The following is a 19,950-nucleotide window of genomic DNA, read 5'->3' as shown; positions in this document are numbered from 1 at the left end:
TGGTATTGTTTTATGATCAATGCGAATATTATTCCAGTCATTTACTCCCATAACTCCACAACATCTCAACTAAATTAAAAATACAAAAAAAAAAAATTATAATTACGAGAAAATTAATATTAAAACTATATTTATTATTAAAATTATTACCCTGTCTTGAATAGAATCAAAAGAACTGGCAGATTTTGAGTCAATGTAATAATTATTAATCATGTGATTTAATTCTTTTTCAGAACTTTTTATTGAATCATCTTCAAGATAAAATGCAAATATTGCAGCATTTATTTCCAGAACAATTGCAATAAATAGTAAAAACATTAACTAAAAATATAAATATTCAATAATTATCATCATATAAATATATTAAAATTTTTTTTAGATTTAAATTTATTTACACAAATTATTAGTTTTCCTCTTTTTTTGAAAATTCCAATGTAGCCTATGAATCCAATTATCAGTATAAATATACCAGTGAATTTAACTATTTCTGTTGGGAATGAATAAACTTTAATTACATGATAATAATAAATATCATCAGCCATTCCAATGTATATGCTCAATCCTCCTGATACCTGAACAATATAAAAATTAAAAAAATTTTCAAACAATTGAATATTTTATTTATCAAATTTTAACGTACCATGAAAATTGTGTTGATGAAATACATAAAATATTGTACCCTTTTTTGATTCATGTCTACATACACAGACGTCATGTTAATTTATATTTAGGAAAAAAAAAACAAATTTTGATTTATTGAATTCCACTTTTTTTATTTTTTTATTATTATTATTTTTAACAACGTGTATTCGTTGAACTGCTTGAAACAAACTGTTGAGTGTGACAAAAAAAAAATTTTATTTTTTTTTATCATCTATTTCCCCTGAAGCGATTATTATTTTCGTGTTTACACAAATGAATTATATAAATTTTTTTTTTTTTTTGTTGATTATTAATAAGTATTTTTAAAGAGAATATACTTACCGGTTTAAAATAAATTTATTTTTTTGTCAAAAAATTCTTAAGCATTTATTAATGTTTTTTCTCAACTTTGAAACATCAAATTTTTGAATGATGTTTCTTAATTATTTCTATTTTTATAGTTTTAAAAATATATTGATTGTAAATGACCTCGTTGTATCTTATGAAATTATTCTTTAAACTACTTTTATCGATCAAAAGAATTTAATTTTTTATTTCCTGAGTCTTATGAATTTTTATAAATTTTGAAATATTCTAGTTGAAAAATAAAAGCTTCAAATGATAAAATTATTATATATTAATTTATATTTATTATGTATATTATTGTATATTCAATATAAGTGTAAGTTGAAACAAACAAAATTTAATATAACATAATTTTATCGCAAACTATGATATCATTCACATTATTAAATGTTTTTTAAAGATACTCATTGATGTTTGTATAGAAAAAAAAAAACAAATAATCATGTTACATAAATTAGGGTACTAAAGAAGCTTCAAATGGAGCTGAAGATTTCATATAAACAACTGGATAAGTTGTGAAGGGATCAGTTTTTCCCAAAGGCTGATACCCACTGACAATATTTTCTCTGAGCTCCCATCTTCTTTTTTCTCTAGCTGTCTTTTGTTTTCGTATTGCCTGACCAAGTGTCCAGGCAAACATTATTCCCGTGAACTAAATAACAAAATAAAAATATCATTAACTCATTTTTAAATTTAAAAATAAAAACAAGAAAAAATAATTAACCTGAATCAAAGCGATCGCAATTGCAGCTGTGCTGAGATTCAATGCACTTCTGTGAACAATCATTATCAAACGTTCAAGACAACCATGCTGGTATGGTCCGGCACATATTTTATTATCATCATCAACAACAGCAGTAAATGCACAACATGAATCTGGCCCAGGAAAATCTTTATTTTCATTATTTAATATATTTTCCCAATCATATGGTCCATTGAATCCACAACATTGTAACTAAAATTAATTTAATATTATTCAAATGATTAATTTTCATTCATTTATTTAAATTACCCTTGATTGCATAAAATCAACTCCAGCAGCAGCTTCAGTATTGTATTTATATTGTTGCATTGTTGAATTTATATTGTCTCTTATGACACTCGTTATTTTATCTTGAAGTAAATAAGCCGAAAATGCTGTACCAACTTCAACAATTAAAACAATTGTCAATAAAAATGCAAACTAAAAAGTAATTAAATTTTTTTTTATTATTAGTTAATTTTCAGTTAATGAATTTATAAATAATATTTTTAACATATTATAAATATTTACCACGAGTACCATGCAGGTACTTTCTTTGATAGCACCATAACAACCAAAAAATGCGATGACAAATATTAAAACACCAAGTACCATTAGTACAGAAGCTGGTGAAAAATAAGTTTGGTCTAAAAAATGTTGAAAATCTTCATAAACAGCGTATATTGTTGTGCCAATCGATATTATCATAACTCCAGTAAGCTAAAAAAAATATTATTTCAATTGAAACAATAGTCATGAAAAAAAATATTAGTGATGATTGGAAAAATATTTGCTTTTTTATTTTTTTTCTTGATGAGAACCATGGTGATATACGATAAGAAATCTGATAATAAAGATATTTTTAACAAAGAAAGATAATAAAATGAGTTTCATGTTATTTCAATCATCAGTAAAATAAAAAAAATATATATTAATTTATTTACTTTAATATTTTATTATGATATTGTAAATATTTTTTGAAAATTTTAGAGACAATTTTACCTAATTTTACATAAATATTTCATCAGTCTTATAATTTTTTTTTATTGATCGTTTGACCGAGACTCTATACGTTGTTTTATTATTAACCGTTCGAACCGCGTCATATTTAAACTATAAACTTCAAAAATCGAGGCCACAATAGTTTGTTTTATTTGTCAGGTCTTTGTCAGAACACAAGCAAGTAAAGTTTTAATATTGTTTTGCTTTATATTATTTAAATGTAAAAAAAAAAAAAAAATCAACAAAAAAATATAAATAACCTTCCATTCGATTTTTCCCCTTCAAAAAAAAATTTCAAGGAATAAAATCCACGACAGATGGTCAACCATGAATTTTCGTAATTGATAGTCTTTTTGATAGTAACAATGAAATTTTTATAAATTTTTAACGCAAGTATTATTTACCCTCCAATATATTAGTCAGGTGAAAAAAAAATAAAAATTAAATGACATTTATGGTATATATTGTATTTACGTAATATTTACTAAAGAAAATATTTTTAATAGTTGAATAAAAAAAATATATAAACAAACCACAAATAATGCATTAACACCAAACAGAAGATATTTGATGCACCTTAGGCCCATTTCGAGGTGCGTCGCAGCCATTATCTTGAAAATAATAATTAATTTTTAGTATTTAACATAATACAATAAAAATTTATTTATACTATATTAAAACACAAATGATGCTAAATTAAAATTGATTAAATAATTGAATTAGTTTAATATAAATTGATAATATTTTTAATTCTTACAAAGACAACTGTAAACTGGCGTATTTTTTATTTTGTTAAAATATAAGTACGACACATTCAGGTGGCTGTCGACTCTTGTTATCTTGCTGATAATGACTCAGAGAAAAGCTGCCAGCGATATGACGACATGTGTGTTTCATGTGACCTCGTATCATAAGTCACTGAAATGAATAATCATCAATCAATTTTTAATTTATTTTATAAATCATAGATTTTTTAATTTTTTTATACATTTATATTTTATTCTATTTTTTTTTTTTTTTTCATCAATAAAAATATATAAGTAGGTATGTATATTTTGTTAATTAAACTTTATTTTATTTGTTTATTTTTGAATATACAAATTTACAGAAAAGTTATTTACAGAAATGTAATTTTACATGATAAAATACGATATGAAAGATTTATTTTTTTATTTATGGTTGTCAGGCTGTTTTATATGTGACCTTGAAGGTAAATAGCAAACAGAATTCCAACAGCCTTATAATTTAAAAAAATAATTAATCATTCAAAAATGTAATTACAAAAAAAAAAATCTACAGGTTTATTTATTTATTATTGAAAAGTAAAAACAAAAGTTTATAAAAAATAATTTTTGTTAACATGATGAATAAAAGCAATCATCATCCCAGAAACTCCTCATTGCAATGCATGACTTTTAATAAATGATGAAAACTTCCATAAACATGAACCATGATGTAAACCGTTTGAACGAAGTTTGCAAGTCGTTTTATCAAAATAGCACCAATAACTTTATCACAAATAAGTTGTGGCAAGTTGCTGTTGATGATGCCCAATTATTTCAACAGCTTAAATTTATCATACTTTTTTTTCATTGGTAGAAGTGATTTATTTTTGGATTTTATTAAATTAACATCACATTTGCTAAATAAAATGCCAACAAGCCACACATCCTGTAGAGATTTTAATCTTGCATTTTAAATGTCCATGAGAAAAATGATGCTGAACGATGAAAGTGCTATGGATTGTTTTAATTTTATTTACCAATAACAGAGACATTACAAAATAATCATGAAACACAAATATCAAATTATCAACAACGTGAAAAAAAACGTGATCGTGATGATCCAATTGATAAACAAAGATGGGGTATGTATTATTGTTCTTGATTGTTCTTCAGTACAAAATTGTTTGGCGATTGCACCTTTTATTTATGTTAGTGCAAAATCACTTGTTAATTATAACCAATTATAACATTATATTTAGGTTTCTGAGTTAAAAAAACCCAAATTAATTTATAGAAATTATGGTCAGAGCATTCACGTCCAAAAATATTGAAACTGGTCTATTACAATTGCGAAATAATCCCATATTTATCATTGATAATTTACAATACTGACGTATTTGAAAGTCAATATACTGTTATGAAAAATTGCATTAAAAATAAAAATTTTGATGATATATACAAACAGCTCATTCAATTTTTTTAGAAAATATGTCACAAACATTTTTATCTGGTACTTAATGCTGAAAAGAAAAATCCATGGATTATATTAACTGCAGTTATTACTTTGACTTTGTGATGACAAATGACAATTCATCAGCCTTATATTATAATTTATAAATAATCATTGATAACAATTTACTTGGTATTTTTATAAACTATTAAACATTTTCATAATAATAATAATAATACTTATATGTTAATCAATTACGTACTTACTTACGTGCTTACTTTTTAATTTATTTATTTTTGTGACCACGAGCGGTGAAAATCTGCTGAAGTAGATTAGTGTGTGTAAATACGAGCCGCCCACACTCATACTTCTAAAGACGCAGCAGTAAAGTATAAAAATTTTAGACATTAGGGAGCGCTTATTATTTTTTTAAACTATGGTTATCAGAGTGCCCCGTTGCACCCAAAGAGTCGTCCTACTTTGGGATTTACATACCGCCTTAATGATTGCATGTCACCTCGAACAGCTGTTAATATTTATTAATAAATATTGTTGAATAATTTTAATTTTTAAGAAAGTCGTGAGCTTAATCTAAACCATTAAATGCAGATTGCTGGATTCATACTTCAATAATGATTTGAAAAAAAAATTGGTTACTTCAAAATTTTAGTTAACGAATTAACAAAACTTTGTTATTGTTAATTATGTACAAATTTCGATTTCATTAATACCTCTGGTAGAAATAATCTCTCCGGATTTTCTCCGGATTTTCTCCGGATTTCTCCGGTTTTCTACGGATTTCGCCGGATCTCTCCGGATTTTCTACGCAATTGAGACTTTCGGAGATATTATTCCGGAGTTTTTTCGGGTTTTCTCAGGATTTTCTCCGGATTTTTTCAGAAAAATTTTTTTTTTATTTTTCGTATGTAAACTCTTATTTCTACTTTTTCTTATTAATTTTTCCATTTTTTTGTGTTTGTTTTTTTAAGTCAAAATTCCGGAAAAAATCCGGAGATATTATAGAAATAGTCTGGAGATTACTCCGTAAATATCTCCGGAAGTCCTAATTACGTAGAAAATCCGGATGAAGTCCGGAGAAATCCGGAGAAATCATGAGAAATCCGGAGAAAATCCGGAGAGATTATTTCTACCAGGGGACAGTAAAAATATAAAAATAAAAAAATAAATATTTAAAAATGATTTTCTTTTTTTTTTTTGTGAGTGTGTGAGTATGTAAATGACGACCACTGAAATGACTGGAAGCAGCGTTATTCATCAACTTTTTATAAAGGAATATAATAAAATAATTAAATTGAAAAAAAAAAAAATAAATAAGCAAGATTCCCTTCTACCAAAAAAAAGTTTTAGATTTTTAAAAAATTTAACATTATATGATTTAGTTAATTTTGAATAATGATCATATGTTGGTACATGTTTGAGTAAATTAACAAAATAATAATTCAATATGAAAAAACTCAAAAGCCTGACGAAGTGCTGAACTAACAATAATTCTTTATAACTCCTTGACGTTATCTTTTTATTTTTCTCAATATGTACACCCGTTATGTCTTCAATCTTATCAAGGCATACCAGCTTACATGCACCTATGTGTTTCATTAAAAAAAAAAAAAAAATTACTAATCCCTCGAAAAGAAGTTGCAACATAATAAATCTATTGAAATTTTCCAATTTTCATGTTTAAAAAAAATAATTTTTCATTCAATTTGTAATTTAAATTTTTTTTATAAATTAATGATAGTATTTTTTAAATTATATTTCTTAATAAAAAAATACTCAACTACTTATATGATTTTTAATGATTTTTTTTTATCAAACCAGAAAAATTATGCCGGACTGAAGCGCCAATTAAAGTTCCAGTTTTTTTTTTTCTTCAGGTGTGTATTTTTTCTCTAAACTGTTTGGGTTTTTGCACCGGCCTGCACCAGCCAGTTTGAGCATGACCAAGCATGACTAGTTAAAGAAGGGGTTAAAGAAAGAAGGGACATTGGGATACGTTCCAAAAGTCCTCAATCTTCATGATAGTGGACTTTAGAAAACTTTTATTGTCATTTTGTTGTGGTAGACGTCTCTATTGTTATGAAGACGATTTTATGTTTCAAAATTGATACAGTAGCATTTAAGGTTGTATGTAAATCGCATGATCGGGCGACTTTTTGGGTCCACAAGGGTGCTTATAAACTCATATTAAAAAAAAAAATTATAGCGCCCTCTCATGCCTAAAATCTTTTCACTTTACTGATGCGTCATAAGTAGTGTGAGTGTTGCCGGCTTATATTTACAGACACTAATACTACTCTAGCAATAAACATTCAGGGGGAAGTTCCACAATCGTACATTTCTTGTAAGAGAAGGATAGAAGAAGAGATGGAAGATTGAGCCAGAAGAGATAGAGAGAAGGATAGAGCTAGAAGAATAAAACCGAACGGCGGTATTGGAACGTACCCTAAATTTTCAATGTAATTCAGCCGGCTGAAACCCGTAAATTTAAAAAGTAATTAGCCAATATCTTTTAAACGGTGTTGAGGAAATGAATAATTTTTTTTTCATAACTTTTGGAATTCTACAAAGTACAAATCTGTAGAAAAAAATCGAAATTTAAATTAAGAGTTTTAAAAATACAAGCGCAAACGTACCTATACTCCCTATGCTTGCGTGTTAAAGTTGCCAACTTTGACACTAATTATCTGGATTTTCGCGAAGAGGAAAATTACGAAAAAATTCCACCAAATAGATAATTATTTCATTTAAACATTTAAAAAAAAAAATCAAAAATTAAATTCAGGGAAATCTATTTACATACAACCTTAACTTTATTTTATTTCTATATATGTTTACAATCTTAAACTACACACGCTACGCACTGAGTGACTTTTGGAACGCACTCTTTTACTTTTAGTTTTTTTTTTAGCTGCGCACGCATCAATAGTAAAAAAAATATATATATATCAAGCATATTTGTGTGAGTGTAATACACCCCTCGAATATTTTGTTTTTTTTATTCTCCTACCACACCATTGGTCAGTGTGTACGTCAGTGTACATTCTCCGTTCCTTACATTTATGTACTTCCTTGTATTTTCAATTTTGTGGGCATGTTGTGTGCATTACTTCCTTGTGAATAGACGTGGTTCATCTCAAGAGAAAGTCAAGTCAGTTACCTGGAAAATTATCAGTTTTTAACAACACAATTAATAAATAAACGAACATCACAACAATTAATATTTAATATTCATCAAATGTTTAAATTGATAATTTTTTTATCAATTAGAAAAAAGTGATTCTTGTTTTTTGTTTTTTTTTTCCTGATAAAGTGATTGTTTAATTAAATTTTGAATAAAAAGTCAAGATGGTGTCTGGAGGAATGGCTTGTATTAAATACATACTTTTTGCATTCAATTTTGCGTTTGCTGTGAGTATTTATTATTAATTTTACCTAAAAAATAAAAATTAGGCGCCAAAGATAATTGATATCATACATAAACAAAAATTTAGTTTTTTTTTTTTTTTCTTTGTTAACGGTGTCTTTCTTTATGTGTATATATATATATATATGTGTGAGTTTCTATAGGTCGATAATTCAGTCTTAAGAGGGTTTAAAAAATAAAGAAAATAAAAATAAATACACAGAAATAAGAAAAAAAAAAAAAATCTGACTAGAAATTATCATAAGAAAAAAAGAAAATTTATAAATAGATTTCAAATAATCCGTCTTAACATATTTCATTATCGATTGTATGTAATGAAATAAATATAGGAAATGTAATCAACAAGTAAAATATTAATCTGTTGATTTATTTATTTTATTTTATTTATCATAAAAAAAAAAATAATAATACTCTAGGGTGGGGTTCTTTTTTTTCAAACATTAATTGAAAGGTCACGACAAGTTATTTCATTTGTCATCAAATCAAGAGTCAATTATCCAATTTAATAATATAAAAAAATATCAAAACTTATTAATATTATTAATAAATAAAAAATCTATTTATTTCTTTTATAATTTAATTTTATTATTTGAAAAATATGTTTATTTTATTAGATTTGTGGAGTTGCTTGTATCGCTGTCGGTGGATGGATAGTTGCACAATACAAGGGATACAGTAATTTTGTTGATAATTGGTTTTATGCTGCACCAATAATAATTCTAGTCGTTGGTATTATTGTCTTCCTGGTATCATTCTTCGGTTGCTGTGGTGCTGTTAAAGAAAATCATTGCATGATAATAACTGTAAGTAAAAAAAATAAAAAAAAAAACAATCATTTACATTATGAAATAATTGTTTTTTGTCTTATAAAGGAAATAATTTTTGTTTGTTTGTTTTTTTATCATCTAGTTTTCGGTACTTCTGCTTGTCATACTTGCTTTGGAAGTTGGAGCTGGTATTTCTGGTTACATGATGCGTCGTAATATTGGAACAATGTTACAACAACGTATGAATAATACTCTACACGAATATGAAACCAATGATGATGTTAAAAATTCATGGGACGTCATGCAACACGATGTATGTATATTAATATTTATTTTAAAAAAATAATAATAATCCAAATTGAATACTAAATCTCATTTAAAGTAAAAAAAAAAAAAAATAGAAATATTAAACTTGTAAAAATCACTCAAGTTTATCGACTAAAAAAAATACATTGCAATAGTTACGTTAATAAGAATGATTTATAAATAACTGAAAAAAAAAAAGAATTAAATTTTATTGACCATTGTGTAAAGTAGGGTATACGTGTACAATCCCTCAACTCATCAGACAATAATAATTCATAAAAAAAAAAAAAAAAAAAATCATTCTACCTGTGTGTTGAGTAGAAAATAAAATAATTGAATGTTTACGGGGAGTGAAAGACACACACACACACCGATGGAGGAAAATGAGGAATATAGATAAAGTAAAGAGGGTTGAAATTATTGATTTGCTATATGAGCAAGGTCTGTCAGTCATTTTTATGAATAATAGTACGTCGACGTGGACATGCTAAAGTTTCTCTTCAATACACAACCAACCCGTTTCTAAATTTATATATATTTTTTTTCTCTACAGGTTTATATACTAGTTTATATACTAGCTCTGCACATATTTTTTAATCATTTTTATCATTAAAATATACATTGATATTTTAATAAAATTTAGAACAATTAAATTCATGATTTTTATAATTGAAAAATTCTTTCAATTCATTTTACTAAAAGATTATTTTAATTAATGAATCTTATCATTGTTCTAATCATATAAAAAAAAAAGTTTGATAAACATATTTGAAATTTAAGATAAAAAAAATGTCTAGACAATTTTTTTTTAACGTGTAATTTGTTTGAATTTTTTTTTTATTCATTATTTTTCATACATATGAAAAGGAAAAATATATGCATTGCGTGTTTATAACGATTATTGCATGACAAATCGTAATAAAACCCCTTTAATAATTTCTGGGAAAATTATTTATTTATTTTATTTTTCAATAATATATTTATTTGTCATTAGATTTATCCATTTTTATTTATAAGTTATAATACTATGCATTGAGTGATGTATTTGTATTTTAAATATGGCATCGAAGGAAGTAACGAGAAATTAAAGTCGATGAACCCAGACGATTTAATATTATTTTTGTCATAGTGACACTTTAGAAAATAAAAAAAAAAAGAAGGGAAATGCAGCTTGCATCACGTATTATGACAGTGAAAGGTTGTAATTATTAATAAGGGTCACTGATACAGTATCCGGTTCTGATGCGTGGTTCATTACAAGGCTACTATTGTGATTTTTACTAAAATTTCAATCACGATTTACCATTACATCATATTACATAATTATTTTCATTTTTAAATATAATATTATACCAAGTAATTTGATATTGATAATTGCAAAATAATAATATAAATAAAACAGTTGAATTTTATTGTACAGTTTAAATATCACTTTCATTGATTTATTCAATTATTTAAAATTTGCATCGTGAGAAATAAGGCTGTGGTTTTTATTTTCCTTTTTTTTTTTTTTTTTTATTATTAATATTGTTGTTTTATTTTTAGTTGGGATGTTGTGGAATCAATAGCTCAAGTGACTGGTGGCCAAAGCCATATAAACATCCACGTTTACCACTTTCGTGCTGTCATGAAGTTCCAGCAACTAAAGAATGTGAATATAATGCCGTGGGTGCTTTTAATGAAGGTTGTATGACAAAACTAAAAGCGAAATTTGAGGGCAATGCTTTGAAAATTGGAATTGCCGTTCTTGTTATGGCATTTATTCAGGTAATATTTTAAATCTAAACTTAACACATTGGGGTATATTTATTCTTGTAAATTACTAGTTTAAAAAAAGGCTCTAAACCAAATTTAACTTGGTAATAATTGAAATAATTATTGTCAATTGAGTAGAGACGTTTATATGTACGTCTACAGTCTTAATGAATTATATTTTTAATTTTCAACTGCTATAACTTATTATTATAATATTTAGAAATAAGTTTTAACTCAACTCAAATGTTGCTAATTTTAACAATACTTTTTTCCTCATCTAAATAATTAAACGCGTTTTTCAAGCAGGAAAAAAATATGATAGATAAATTTCAATTAATTATCATAAATGTGCAAATAAATAATTGGTAGTACAATCTACAAAAAAATAGAGATATCTTGATGTAATTATTTATATAATTCATGAAGAAAAAAAAAACCAATTCAAATAATCAAATAATTCTATTTTTCAGCTTGTTGGAGTATTTTTTGCTTGCTGTTTGGCACGATCAATTCGTCGTGAATACGAGACTGTGTAAGCTGAAAAAAATTTTTTTTTTTTTTTTTATAATAAATTAATAAAACAATTAATTTGAACAAAAAAACAAATATAAAATAACAAAAAGAAAAAAAAAACGATTCATGTTGAAGATTAAAATTTTCGCATAATTTCTTGTTTTTTGCACATTGCGATTGTTTGATGCTAACTTTTTTTTTTTAATTTTTATATTATATTATATGTTATTTCACATGGCATCATCACCATTTTTCTAACTGTGTATTTTTTGATGTTTCAATACTAGTCGCACATTCACAACACACAACTGAAAGTAATAATTTTCAGTAATTTTTTCTTTTTTCCACATTTTCAATGTAATCTAAAAATATATATACATATGTATTATTTTTCTTTGTAACAACGAATATGCTATTCGTTGAATGATTTGATGATGTTAATTGTCAAACATAAAAAATATGTCAATTGAATTAATCAAGACTATCAGCACTTAATGTAAGATTTTTCCGCTTATTCCACATCATTCAAATGTGTCAATGTTTTTTTTTTTTTTTTCTTTCTATAATTTAATATTAATTTGTTAATATATTAAATGTTAATTACATAAATCAATGTGTCATATTAGAGCTTCAGCATGATTTTTTTTTAACAGAAAAAAACACGAGAAATTGATGTAAGACTGTTGCTTAAAATTCATTTATATCAGTGTCTATTATCATATTTAAATATTTCTTATTATTATTTTACTTATCATTTATATATTTATGTTTATATTGTTCAACGTTCAGCTCAGATTATGAATAATCACTCAATACAAAAAAAAGTAGTTCTTGAAACTCAAAATTAAAAAGGCGCTGTGAAAGAGTAGGTCTGTTTATTTAAAAAAGAAAAAATCATAAATATTTGTCAGCTCTATATAATTTGCCATTTTTTAAATAAATATAAAAGTGTTATTAATCACATACGATTAATTAATTTAATAAATAATAAAAGTACGATTCAATTGAAAAAAAAAAAGTCCATTAGCATTAGTTTAATGAAAAGAAAGAATAATTATCATGATTGAATAAACATAAAATAGATTAACAATTGTTTTTCACTGTAAATTCTACGTAGTGTTGAAAAGATAAATCAAACAAATATTGATAATAACCATTGGATAATGAGTATTTGAAAAATATTTATTTCAACAAAAGGTCAGTTGATTTATCAGCGAATTTCGTTAATGTTTTTTTTTTTCAACTAATTTATTTGTATTTTATTATTACTATTATTATTATTATAATATTGTGTTATTTATACGAGCTTTATTGTAATTAATTTATTATTACGTATTTTTAGTTTTTTTCTAATTTTAGTTTTTTATGCATCTATTAGTTATGCACAAAGGCCTTTTTGACAAATAAAATTATTTTTTTAAATTTGAATGATAACAATGAAATAACTATTTTTTAAATGTTTCAATTACAGCGAGACCACGGCACACTGAGGAGGCATTTAAACATTATAAAATTTTTTTTTTTATCAAAGTTTTTTTAAATTACATTCGACTCCATTATACACCAAACAAAAAAAAAAATAATATTAACCCAGTGGAATTATTTAATTTTTGTATCATTTTAATTTTTTCTAGTTTCTTAAAATTTGCAAGAAAGTTTTTAAATTATAAAAAAAAAATAATAATATCGGATAAAGTTTTTGAAAATTAAATATAATTGTTTCTTTTCGATAAATAAAAAATGAAATTCATGTTCTACATCATTATTATCTTATAATTTCATTGAAACTTAATTTTTTATGAGAAAAAAAAAAAAAAACAAACTATAGTAGCATATTGTCTATGATTATTTTTTATGTGTGCCTAATATAAATATATTATTGTATTAAGTTCCTTCAAAGAAGAAAAAAAAAAAAAAAATTATAGTAATTGAAAAATAATTTATTAAATAGATGTTTATATAATATAATAATTAATCAAAATAAATACATAAGATTAAAATTTTAAAAGCATTATAAAGCACGTGTCCAAAGTTTCGCTCCTTGTCATTATCAAAATAATAATAAATCAGATAATCTTGATTTATCGATCGGGCTTTTATATATTTTTTTACCAAAATTTCGATTATTTGAAAAATTACATTTGGAAAAAAATGATTTTAAAATTGAAATGACTTCAAGACTGAAAGAAAAATTATTATAATCAGTATTAAGGTTGGAACAAAAATGAAAATTAATCAAAACAATATAAAACAAAATTGTGAAAGTGCAGTATGTAAAGGAGAAAATAAAAATAATAACCAATATTAGATTGGTTAAAATTGTCATTATTTGATATGTTTATCATTTTGACTTGAGTCTATTTAGAAACAAAAATATCATAATTTTGATAAACAAACAACAATGTGGAACAATTTTAAATTAAAGTATTAAAAAAAAAATGTTATTTTATCTGTATTGTGGCAAATAGGAGTTGAAGTGGTAAAAATTGTGCATAATGTATTTCATTCAAATATTAAAATGATTTAATAAAATAAATATCTCAATGTATAAATATATAAACTTTGTATCTTCATCAAAAAATTCAACTGAATTTGCACATCGACCAAAAATACTTGTTTTATTTGTATACAATAAGTTTCACTATAATGATAATATTGATTTAGGTATATCCCATTAAAAGTACTTAAATAAATGAATTTTTTCATATTTCATTTATTAATTACAAAAAAAATGAAGCTCGAAAACTCGTTCATTTTTATCCCATACACTTTGTTTTTTCTTTTTTTTCAACTTGTAGTTTTTTAATGTACCTAAGTACCCTTGTGAAAATAATTTCTCCAATTCTTTCTACGTTATTGAGACTTCTCCAAAAACCAACGCAAAAAAATTATAGTAAAATGAATAAATTAACGAGAAATAAGAGGAAATAATAGGAAATGTAAATAGAGAAGTTTTCTCCAAAAAAATACGGAAAAATTCGGAAAAAATATCTTCTGAAGTCTCAATTGCTTAGAAATCTGGAAAAAATATGGAGGAATCTGGCGAAAGCTCAGAGAGTTTTTTTTTACCAGGGTAGTAATGATAATTTATTCAAAAAAAAAAAAATTTTATTTATTGAATTAAATTTTTATTTACTCTTTTATTATTATCAATGATAATTTATCATTATTGTACACTCAAAAGAGTGTTTTCTAATTTTTTATAAATCAGATGATTATTTTTCACTGATTCAAAATAAATGTTGTGAAAAATTTATAAATGTGTTTTTCGCGATTTTAAAACATTCAATTTTTCAATGATATTTTTTGATTGATTATTTTTATTTTTATATAGTTTTGAAAATAAATTGATTGTAAATGACCTCACTTTTGTTTTCAACTTATTTATCGTTTAAATGAATCTAATTTTTTATTTCTTACATCTTATGAATTTTTATAAAATTCGGAATTTTCTAGTTTATGAAATGAATACTTCAAATGATAATATTATTATATATTCAATATATAATTTGAAAATGCTTGAATAAGCTTTCAATAAATTACAAAAAATTTTTTATAAAAATAAAACATTATATTGTAAATCATATTAGATGCTTTTTTTCGGTTAACTATACGGCAGATTTTTTCTAGCATGTTTTCGATATACTATAAAGACAAAGGACAAATTATATGATAAATGTTTAATTAGAGACAAACAGTCATAAGTGTAAAATAAATTAATATAAAAAAGAATCTAGATCAGAAGAGAATCAGATTTGACATAAACAAAAATTATGATAGAGTAATAAAAAAAAATTAATTCTCTAGAAATTCTGTAAATTTTTTTAGTTTTTTTTTGTTTTACCAATAGGTGCACAGATCAGTATTTTCGTAACACTTTGAAGATATCAACCCAAGAAAAAATATTCTCCTTCATCTTCTAATATCAAAAAGATATTCTGAATTTGAAAATAAAATAACGAATAATAAATCAATAAACAAGAAAAAAAAAAAACAATATTTATTTCTAATTTTTGAGTGTTGATTAAAGAAACGACTTATTTGTACAATTTAATTTTTTTTTTTTTTTATTATCATCTTTATAATGTCGATGCCAATAACTAGCGTACTAACATTTATTTTATTATTATTAATCAATTTTTGTTTTTCATTTACCACTAAATAGTATATTGAAATTAATTTTTTAAATTTAAACAAAAAAGAAAAACAAAAATATATTTGTTCATACTCACTCATACAATTATTGTTTTTGAATTTTATATATATAATTTTTTTTTCTTTCAAAAGTTCATTTTAGAGTTGTTTTTTCATTTTTTTATTTTGTTTGGCTAATTGAAGCTGTTAAAAGAGATTTGAGTAATTCTGTTGAATCGATTTATGTATTAGCGAAGTTGATTATAATTTTTATAATTAAATTAATACAAATTATCTTAAAAACTAGTATGATTATTATTTATTTCAATATTCTCGATTTACAGACTTCAATTATACTGAACAGTAATATTTTTTTAAATTGAGTATTCATTTATTGGAAATTTATTTAATTATGTTTTTATCCCAATCAGTGGTATTATTTATTCCTTTTTTTGTTTCTTCTTCTTTTTAGTATTACTTTTTTATAAAATATTCAACACAAGTTTGAAATTAAAAATGTACAGAAAAATATCTATTTACAATCACAAATAAACGCGGAAATATCGACTGTATTTAAAAATTATTTTTTTTTCCCATATTTTATTTAAAAAAAAAGAAAAAAAAAATTATTTCGTTGAATCTTAAATATTAAATTCTTATTTAAATTTTTATTGTAATAATAATATTCACTCACTCGCCACGAAGCTAACGGTTTATTTTTAATTATTCGAAAACACCACATCTCAATGTTTCTTTTATTCAGAAGTTAATTATTTAATCTTGATGAAAATATTATGTTCACATTTATTATCACACTCACTCACGAAAAATTCTCATAAAAAACAAAATTATAATAATAATGACACATCACAATTTTAGGACTTAATATATTTATATATTTATAATATAAATATATATAAACCCAAGTATCTTTTGTCCTTTAATATTTGATTACAAGGAGATTTACGAAAAATTAAAATAATTAAGTTTAATTAATAATATTAACTGAAAAAAAAAAAAAAATTCAGCCAAGCCTTCAATTATTTTGTCGATTTGACTTTTAATTCTATGATATTGAAAAAATGATAATAACAATAATAATAATTTAAAAAAATGATAGGACAATGGGTAAAACTGGCATGAGGCTGATGTTTTTTTTTTTTTCATATTATTATTATTTTAAATTTTTTTGATAAATATACTCATGTGGCATAACGTTTTGTCCAAAGTCGAGCAATTCTATCGTGTTCTTCACGATTTTGCAGGTACTGCGTTGCAATGCTACCCACCAAAGGATCAGCTTAATATTCAAAATAAAAATAAAAAAATAATATGTTAATTCAATGATAATTATAAATGAAAAAATTTGTTTATAAAAAAATTCACCTGGATTGCAGTCTGTTAAAAGAGAACAGATAGACAAAAGAACCTTGGATATGGTCAATGCTGGTGACCAGTTGTCCTTGAGAATATCCAAACATATTACACCTTGACTATTGATATTACAATGATAAATTCGAGTTCGAAATGTTACCTAATTATTGAACAAAAAAAAATTATATTAATTTTTTTTTTCTTTTTGGCGATAGGTTACTTTTAATTTGATTCAAAGACTTTTTTTATTTTTTGTACCTTTGGTGGTTTAAATGGATACTCTGGTGAAAAATGTATGTCCAAAAAGAAAACACCACCTTCATAAACTGATCCAGGTGGTCCCAAAATAGTTGACACCCATTCATATAAATTATCACCTTTTGGTCCAGCACTGCAATTTGGTGGTGGATCAAGAGTTATTTCTGCAAGTTCCTTCTGTATTCTAATGAAATTAATGAAAACCAAATATTATTGACGATGTATATTAATTAATTACCATTGTTTACAAAATTGTTAGTTTTTAGATACGTAAATTCTAAATTTTCTTTTGTTTTAGAGTTAGAAACTTTATTTCTTTGTTAAATTTTCTAATTGAAAAATATTGATTGTTATAGCTATAATTAAATTACCTTTTAGCAGATGTACCAAGTGCTTTTGACATTTTTGGATTTGGTTTAGCTTCTTTGTTATCCGGTTTATTGTCAGCTAAGGAAGAACCCCTTCCTCGACCAGTACCACTAGACCCAGCACCAGACATATTTTTTTTTTGTTTTAACCTTTATTTCTGAAAACTGTAATTAGTTGTTTTAGGTTTTTTTTTAATTTAGAAAAAATATGAAACATTGTTTCTAATGCGGAGCAGAGTTGGCTCCATTTTTTTTGTCCATCTTCTCTCTCTCTATCACACTCTTGTAATATTAGAGCATAGTTGATAAATAAATAATCAAAATAACTTATTGAACACTAAACTTGATAAAAAGTTATTGTTATATATATAAATTTACCTTTTATCAATTTTTTTTTTTTAAAATAAACCTTTATATAAAAAAGCGTCTTTATCTCGGCGTCGATTTCGGATCCAGTCTTTTTTTTTCGACAGTTGACGAAAAAAAAGTTGAAAATTTAGTTCAATATTTATTTAACATTCAAATAATCTTTTAATTAATACCGGAACATCACAAATTTTTGAAATTATCCATCTATTATTTAAAGATCTAAGTATAACTATTATTTATTAAATTTTTTTTTATGATGATTACTGAATTTCTCTATGGTTTGACAATGGTGGGATGAAGGCAACAGACACACACAGTTAAATTGAAGAAAAAAAAAATAAATAAATAAAAATTTCAGTTAAGTTATAGGATTCTATATTTAAAAGTAAGAACAAATACACCACAAATTAATTTAATTAATTGTTTATTGAAGTAGGTTGTTTTGGTTTACTATTATCATTGAGAATTGTTTTTCTCATTTAGGTGAAATTATCAAAACGTGTATTATCGTACAAAAAATACTGGAATCACCCGGGCGTCCCCGTCTTGTTTTCCCCCCAGCGTTGTCAACCCGAGGCATTGGCCCAGGGATGGGCATATGTTTTTGAGTTGTTTACATGGATAAAACGTTTAAAACAGGATAAAACGGATAAAACCCACGTGATCTCTCTTTTACCATACAATTTTTTTAGCTTGCGTATTCCTTTAATAAAAATTTTTCGGTTTCGCCCTGTAATCGACTGTAACTAGAAACAGAAACAACGACAAAAGTGATAAATTTCTCTATGCAATATTCCAGGTTTTACAGTTTACGATAATGTATCTATGTACGACCTATGTGAATAAACAATCACAACAGTTCATTTTTATTTATTTCAGTTTGATATAAACATTGAACAGTTATCCATCTAATAATTGGAAGCCAAAAATAATGTCATGTGGTATTAGTGTGGTACGAAAAATTTTTATTAGCGAATGCACCCCTGGTCTTTAGTCAAGGGGTGCATTTCTTTAATAAAAGTTTTTTTTTCGCTCTGCAATTTCGCCCTGTAATACCGACCAAAATTTTATAGGAAAATGCTATTTCTTGTAGTGGCAGTACTGGCACATGACATTATTTTTTTAAGCTTCCAATTATTGGAAGAATTACCTAAATGACTATTCAATTGTTATATCAAACTGAAATAAATAGAAAATAGACTTGTTGTACTTGCTAGTTATTGTCACATAGGTCGTACTAGACATTAGTAAAGTCTAGGATATTGCATGGAGAGTTTTATCACTTTTGTCGTTGTTTCTGTTTCTAGTTTTTAGTCGGTATTACAGGGCGAAATTGCAAAACGAAAAAAAATTTTTTATTAAAAGAATGCACCCATTTATTCATTTAACAAATAAAATACATGTTATTCATTTTTGAAAAATAAAAATGTCCAAGGAAAGGCAGTAGCTAAGGAATTAATGTTGCCAAAAAAATTATGTTTTAAGCAACATTAATTCCTTAGCTACATCTTTTCCTTAGCTATTGCTTTCCCTTAGACCATTTTCTTTTTTGAAAATAAAATTAAATGTCTTTTATTTATTAAATCAATAAAAATTTCAAGGACAAGCAGTAGCTAAAGAAAAGATAGAGCTAAGGAATTAATGTGGCTAGAAAAATTATGGTTTAAGCAACATTAATTCCTTAGCTACTGCTTTTCCTTGAAAATTTTTATTTTCAAAAATAGAATTACATGT

General features: G+C 24.7%; 3 protein-coding genes across 3 annotated transcripts; 1 reads left to right on the top strand and 2 right to left on the bottom strand.

Moving 5' to 3' along the window:
• Window positions 1-1,358: 1,358 nt before the first annotated feature.
• Window positions 1,359-3,633, bottom strand: LOC122849118 (CD63 antigen-like). The gene is made up of 6 exons (XM_044147713.1): window positions 3,510-3,633; window positions 3,286-3,363; window positions 2,282-2,470; window positions 2,021-2,191; window positions 1,733-1,963; window positions 1,359-1,660 (listed from the first exon to the last, which is right to left on the bottom strand). The coding sequence occupies exons 2-6, from the start codon at window positions 3,358-3,360 to the stop codon at window positions 1,463-1,465; spliced, it is 864 nt and encodes a 287-aa protein (XP_044003648.1). The 5' UTR covers window positions 3,361-3,363; window positions 3,510-3,633; the 3' UTR covers window positions 1,359-1,462.
• Window positions 3,634-7,950: 4,317 nt separating this feature from the next.
• On the top strand, window positions 7,951-13,281 carry LOC122849124 (CD63 antigen-like). The gene is made up of 6 exons (XM_044147719.1): window positions 7,951-8,356; window positions 8,987-9,175; window positions 9,282-9,452; window positions 10,991-11,212; window positions 11,671-11,732; window positions 13,185-13,281. The coding sequence occupies exons 1-6, from the start codon at window positions 8,294-8,296 to the stop codon at window positions 13,201-13,203; spliced, it is 726 nt and encodes a 241-aa protein (XP_044003654.1). The 5' UTR covers window positions 7,951-8,293; the 3' UTR covers window positions 13,204-13,281.
• Window positions 13,282-16,285: 3,004 nt separating this feature from the next.
• LOC122849139 (ubiquitin-conjugating enzyme E2-24 kDa) lies at window positions 16,286-18,758 on the bottom strand. Its single transcript, XM_044147748.1, has 5 exons — window positions 18,226-18,758; window positions 17,851-18,012; window positions 17,480-17,663; window positions 17,234-17,381; window positions 16,286-17,147 (listed from the first exon to the last, which is right to left on the bottom strand). The coding sequence occupies exons 2-5, from the start codon at window positions 17,976-17,978 to the stop codon at window positions 17,050-17,052; spliced, it is 558 nt and encodes a 185-aa protein (XP_044003683.1). The 5' UTR covers window positions 17,979-18,012; window positions 18,226-18,758; the 3' UTR covers window positions 16,286-17,049.
• Between the last annotated feature and the right edge of the window lie 1,192 nt (window positions 18,759-19,950).

The sequence above is a fragment of the Aphidius gifuensis genome, linkage group LG2 (genome assembly GCF_014905175.1).
Source record: "Aphidius gifuensis isolate YNYX2018 linkage group LG2, ASM1490517v1, whole genome shotgun sequence".
NCBI lineage: Eukaryota > Metazoa > Arthropoda > Insecta > Hymenoptera > Braconidae > Aphidius > Aphidius gifuensis.
Note: the sequence above shows the minus strand (reverse complement) of the source record. Positions and strands in the feature narration are given on the sequence as shown.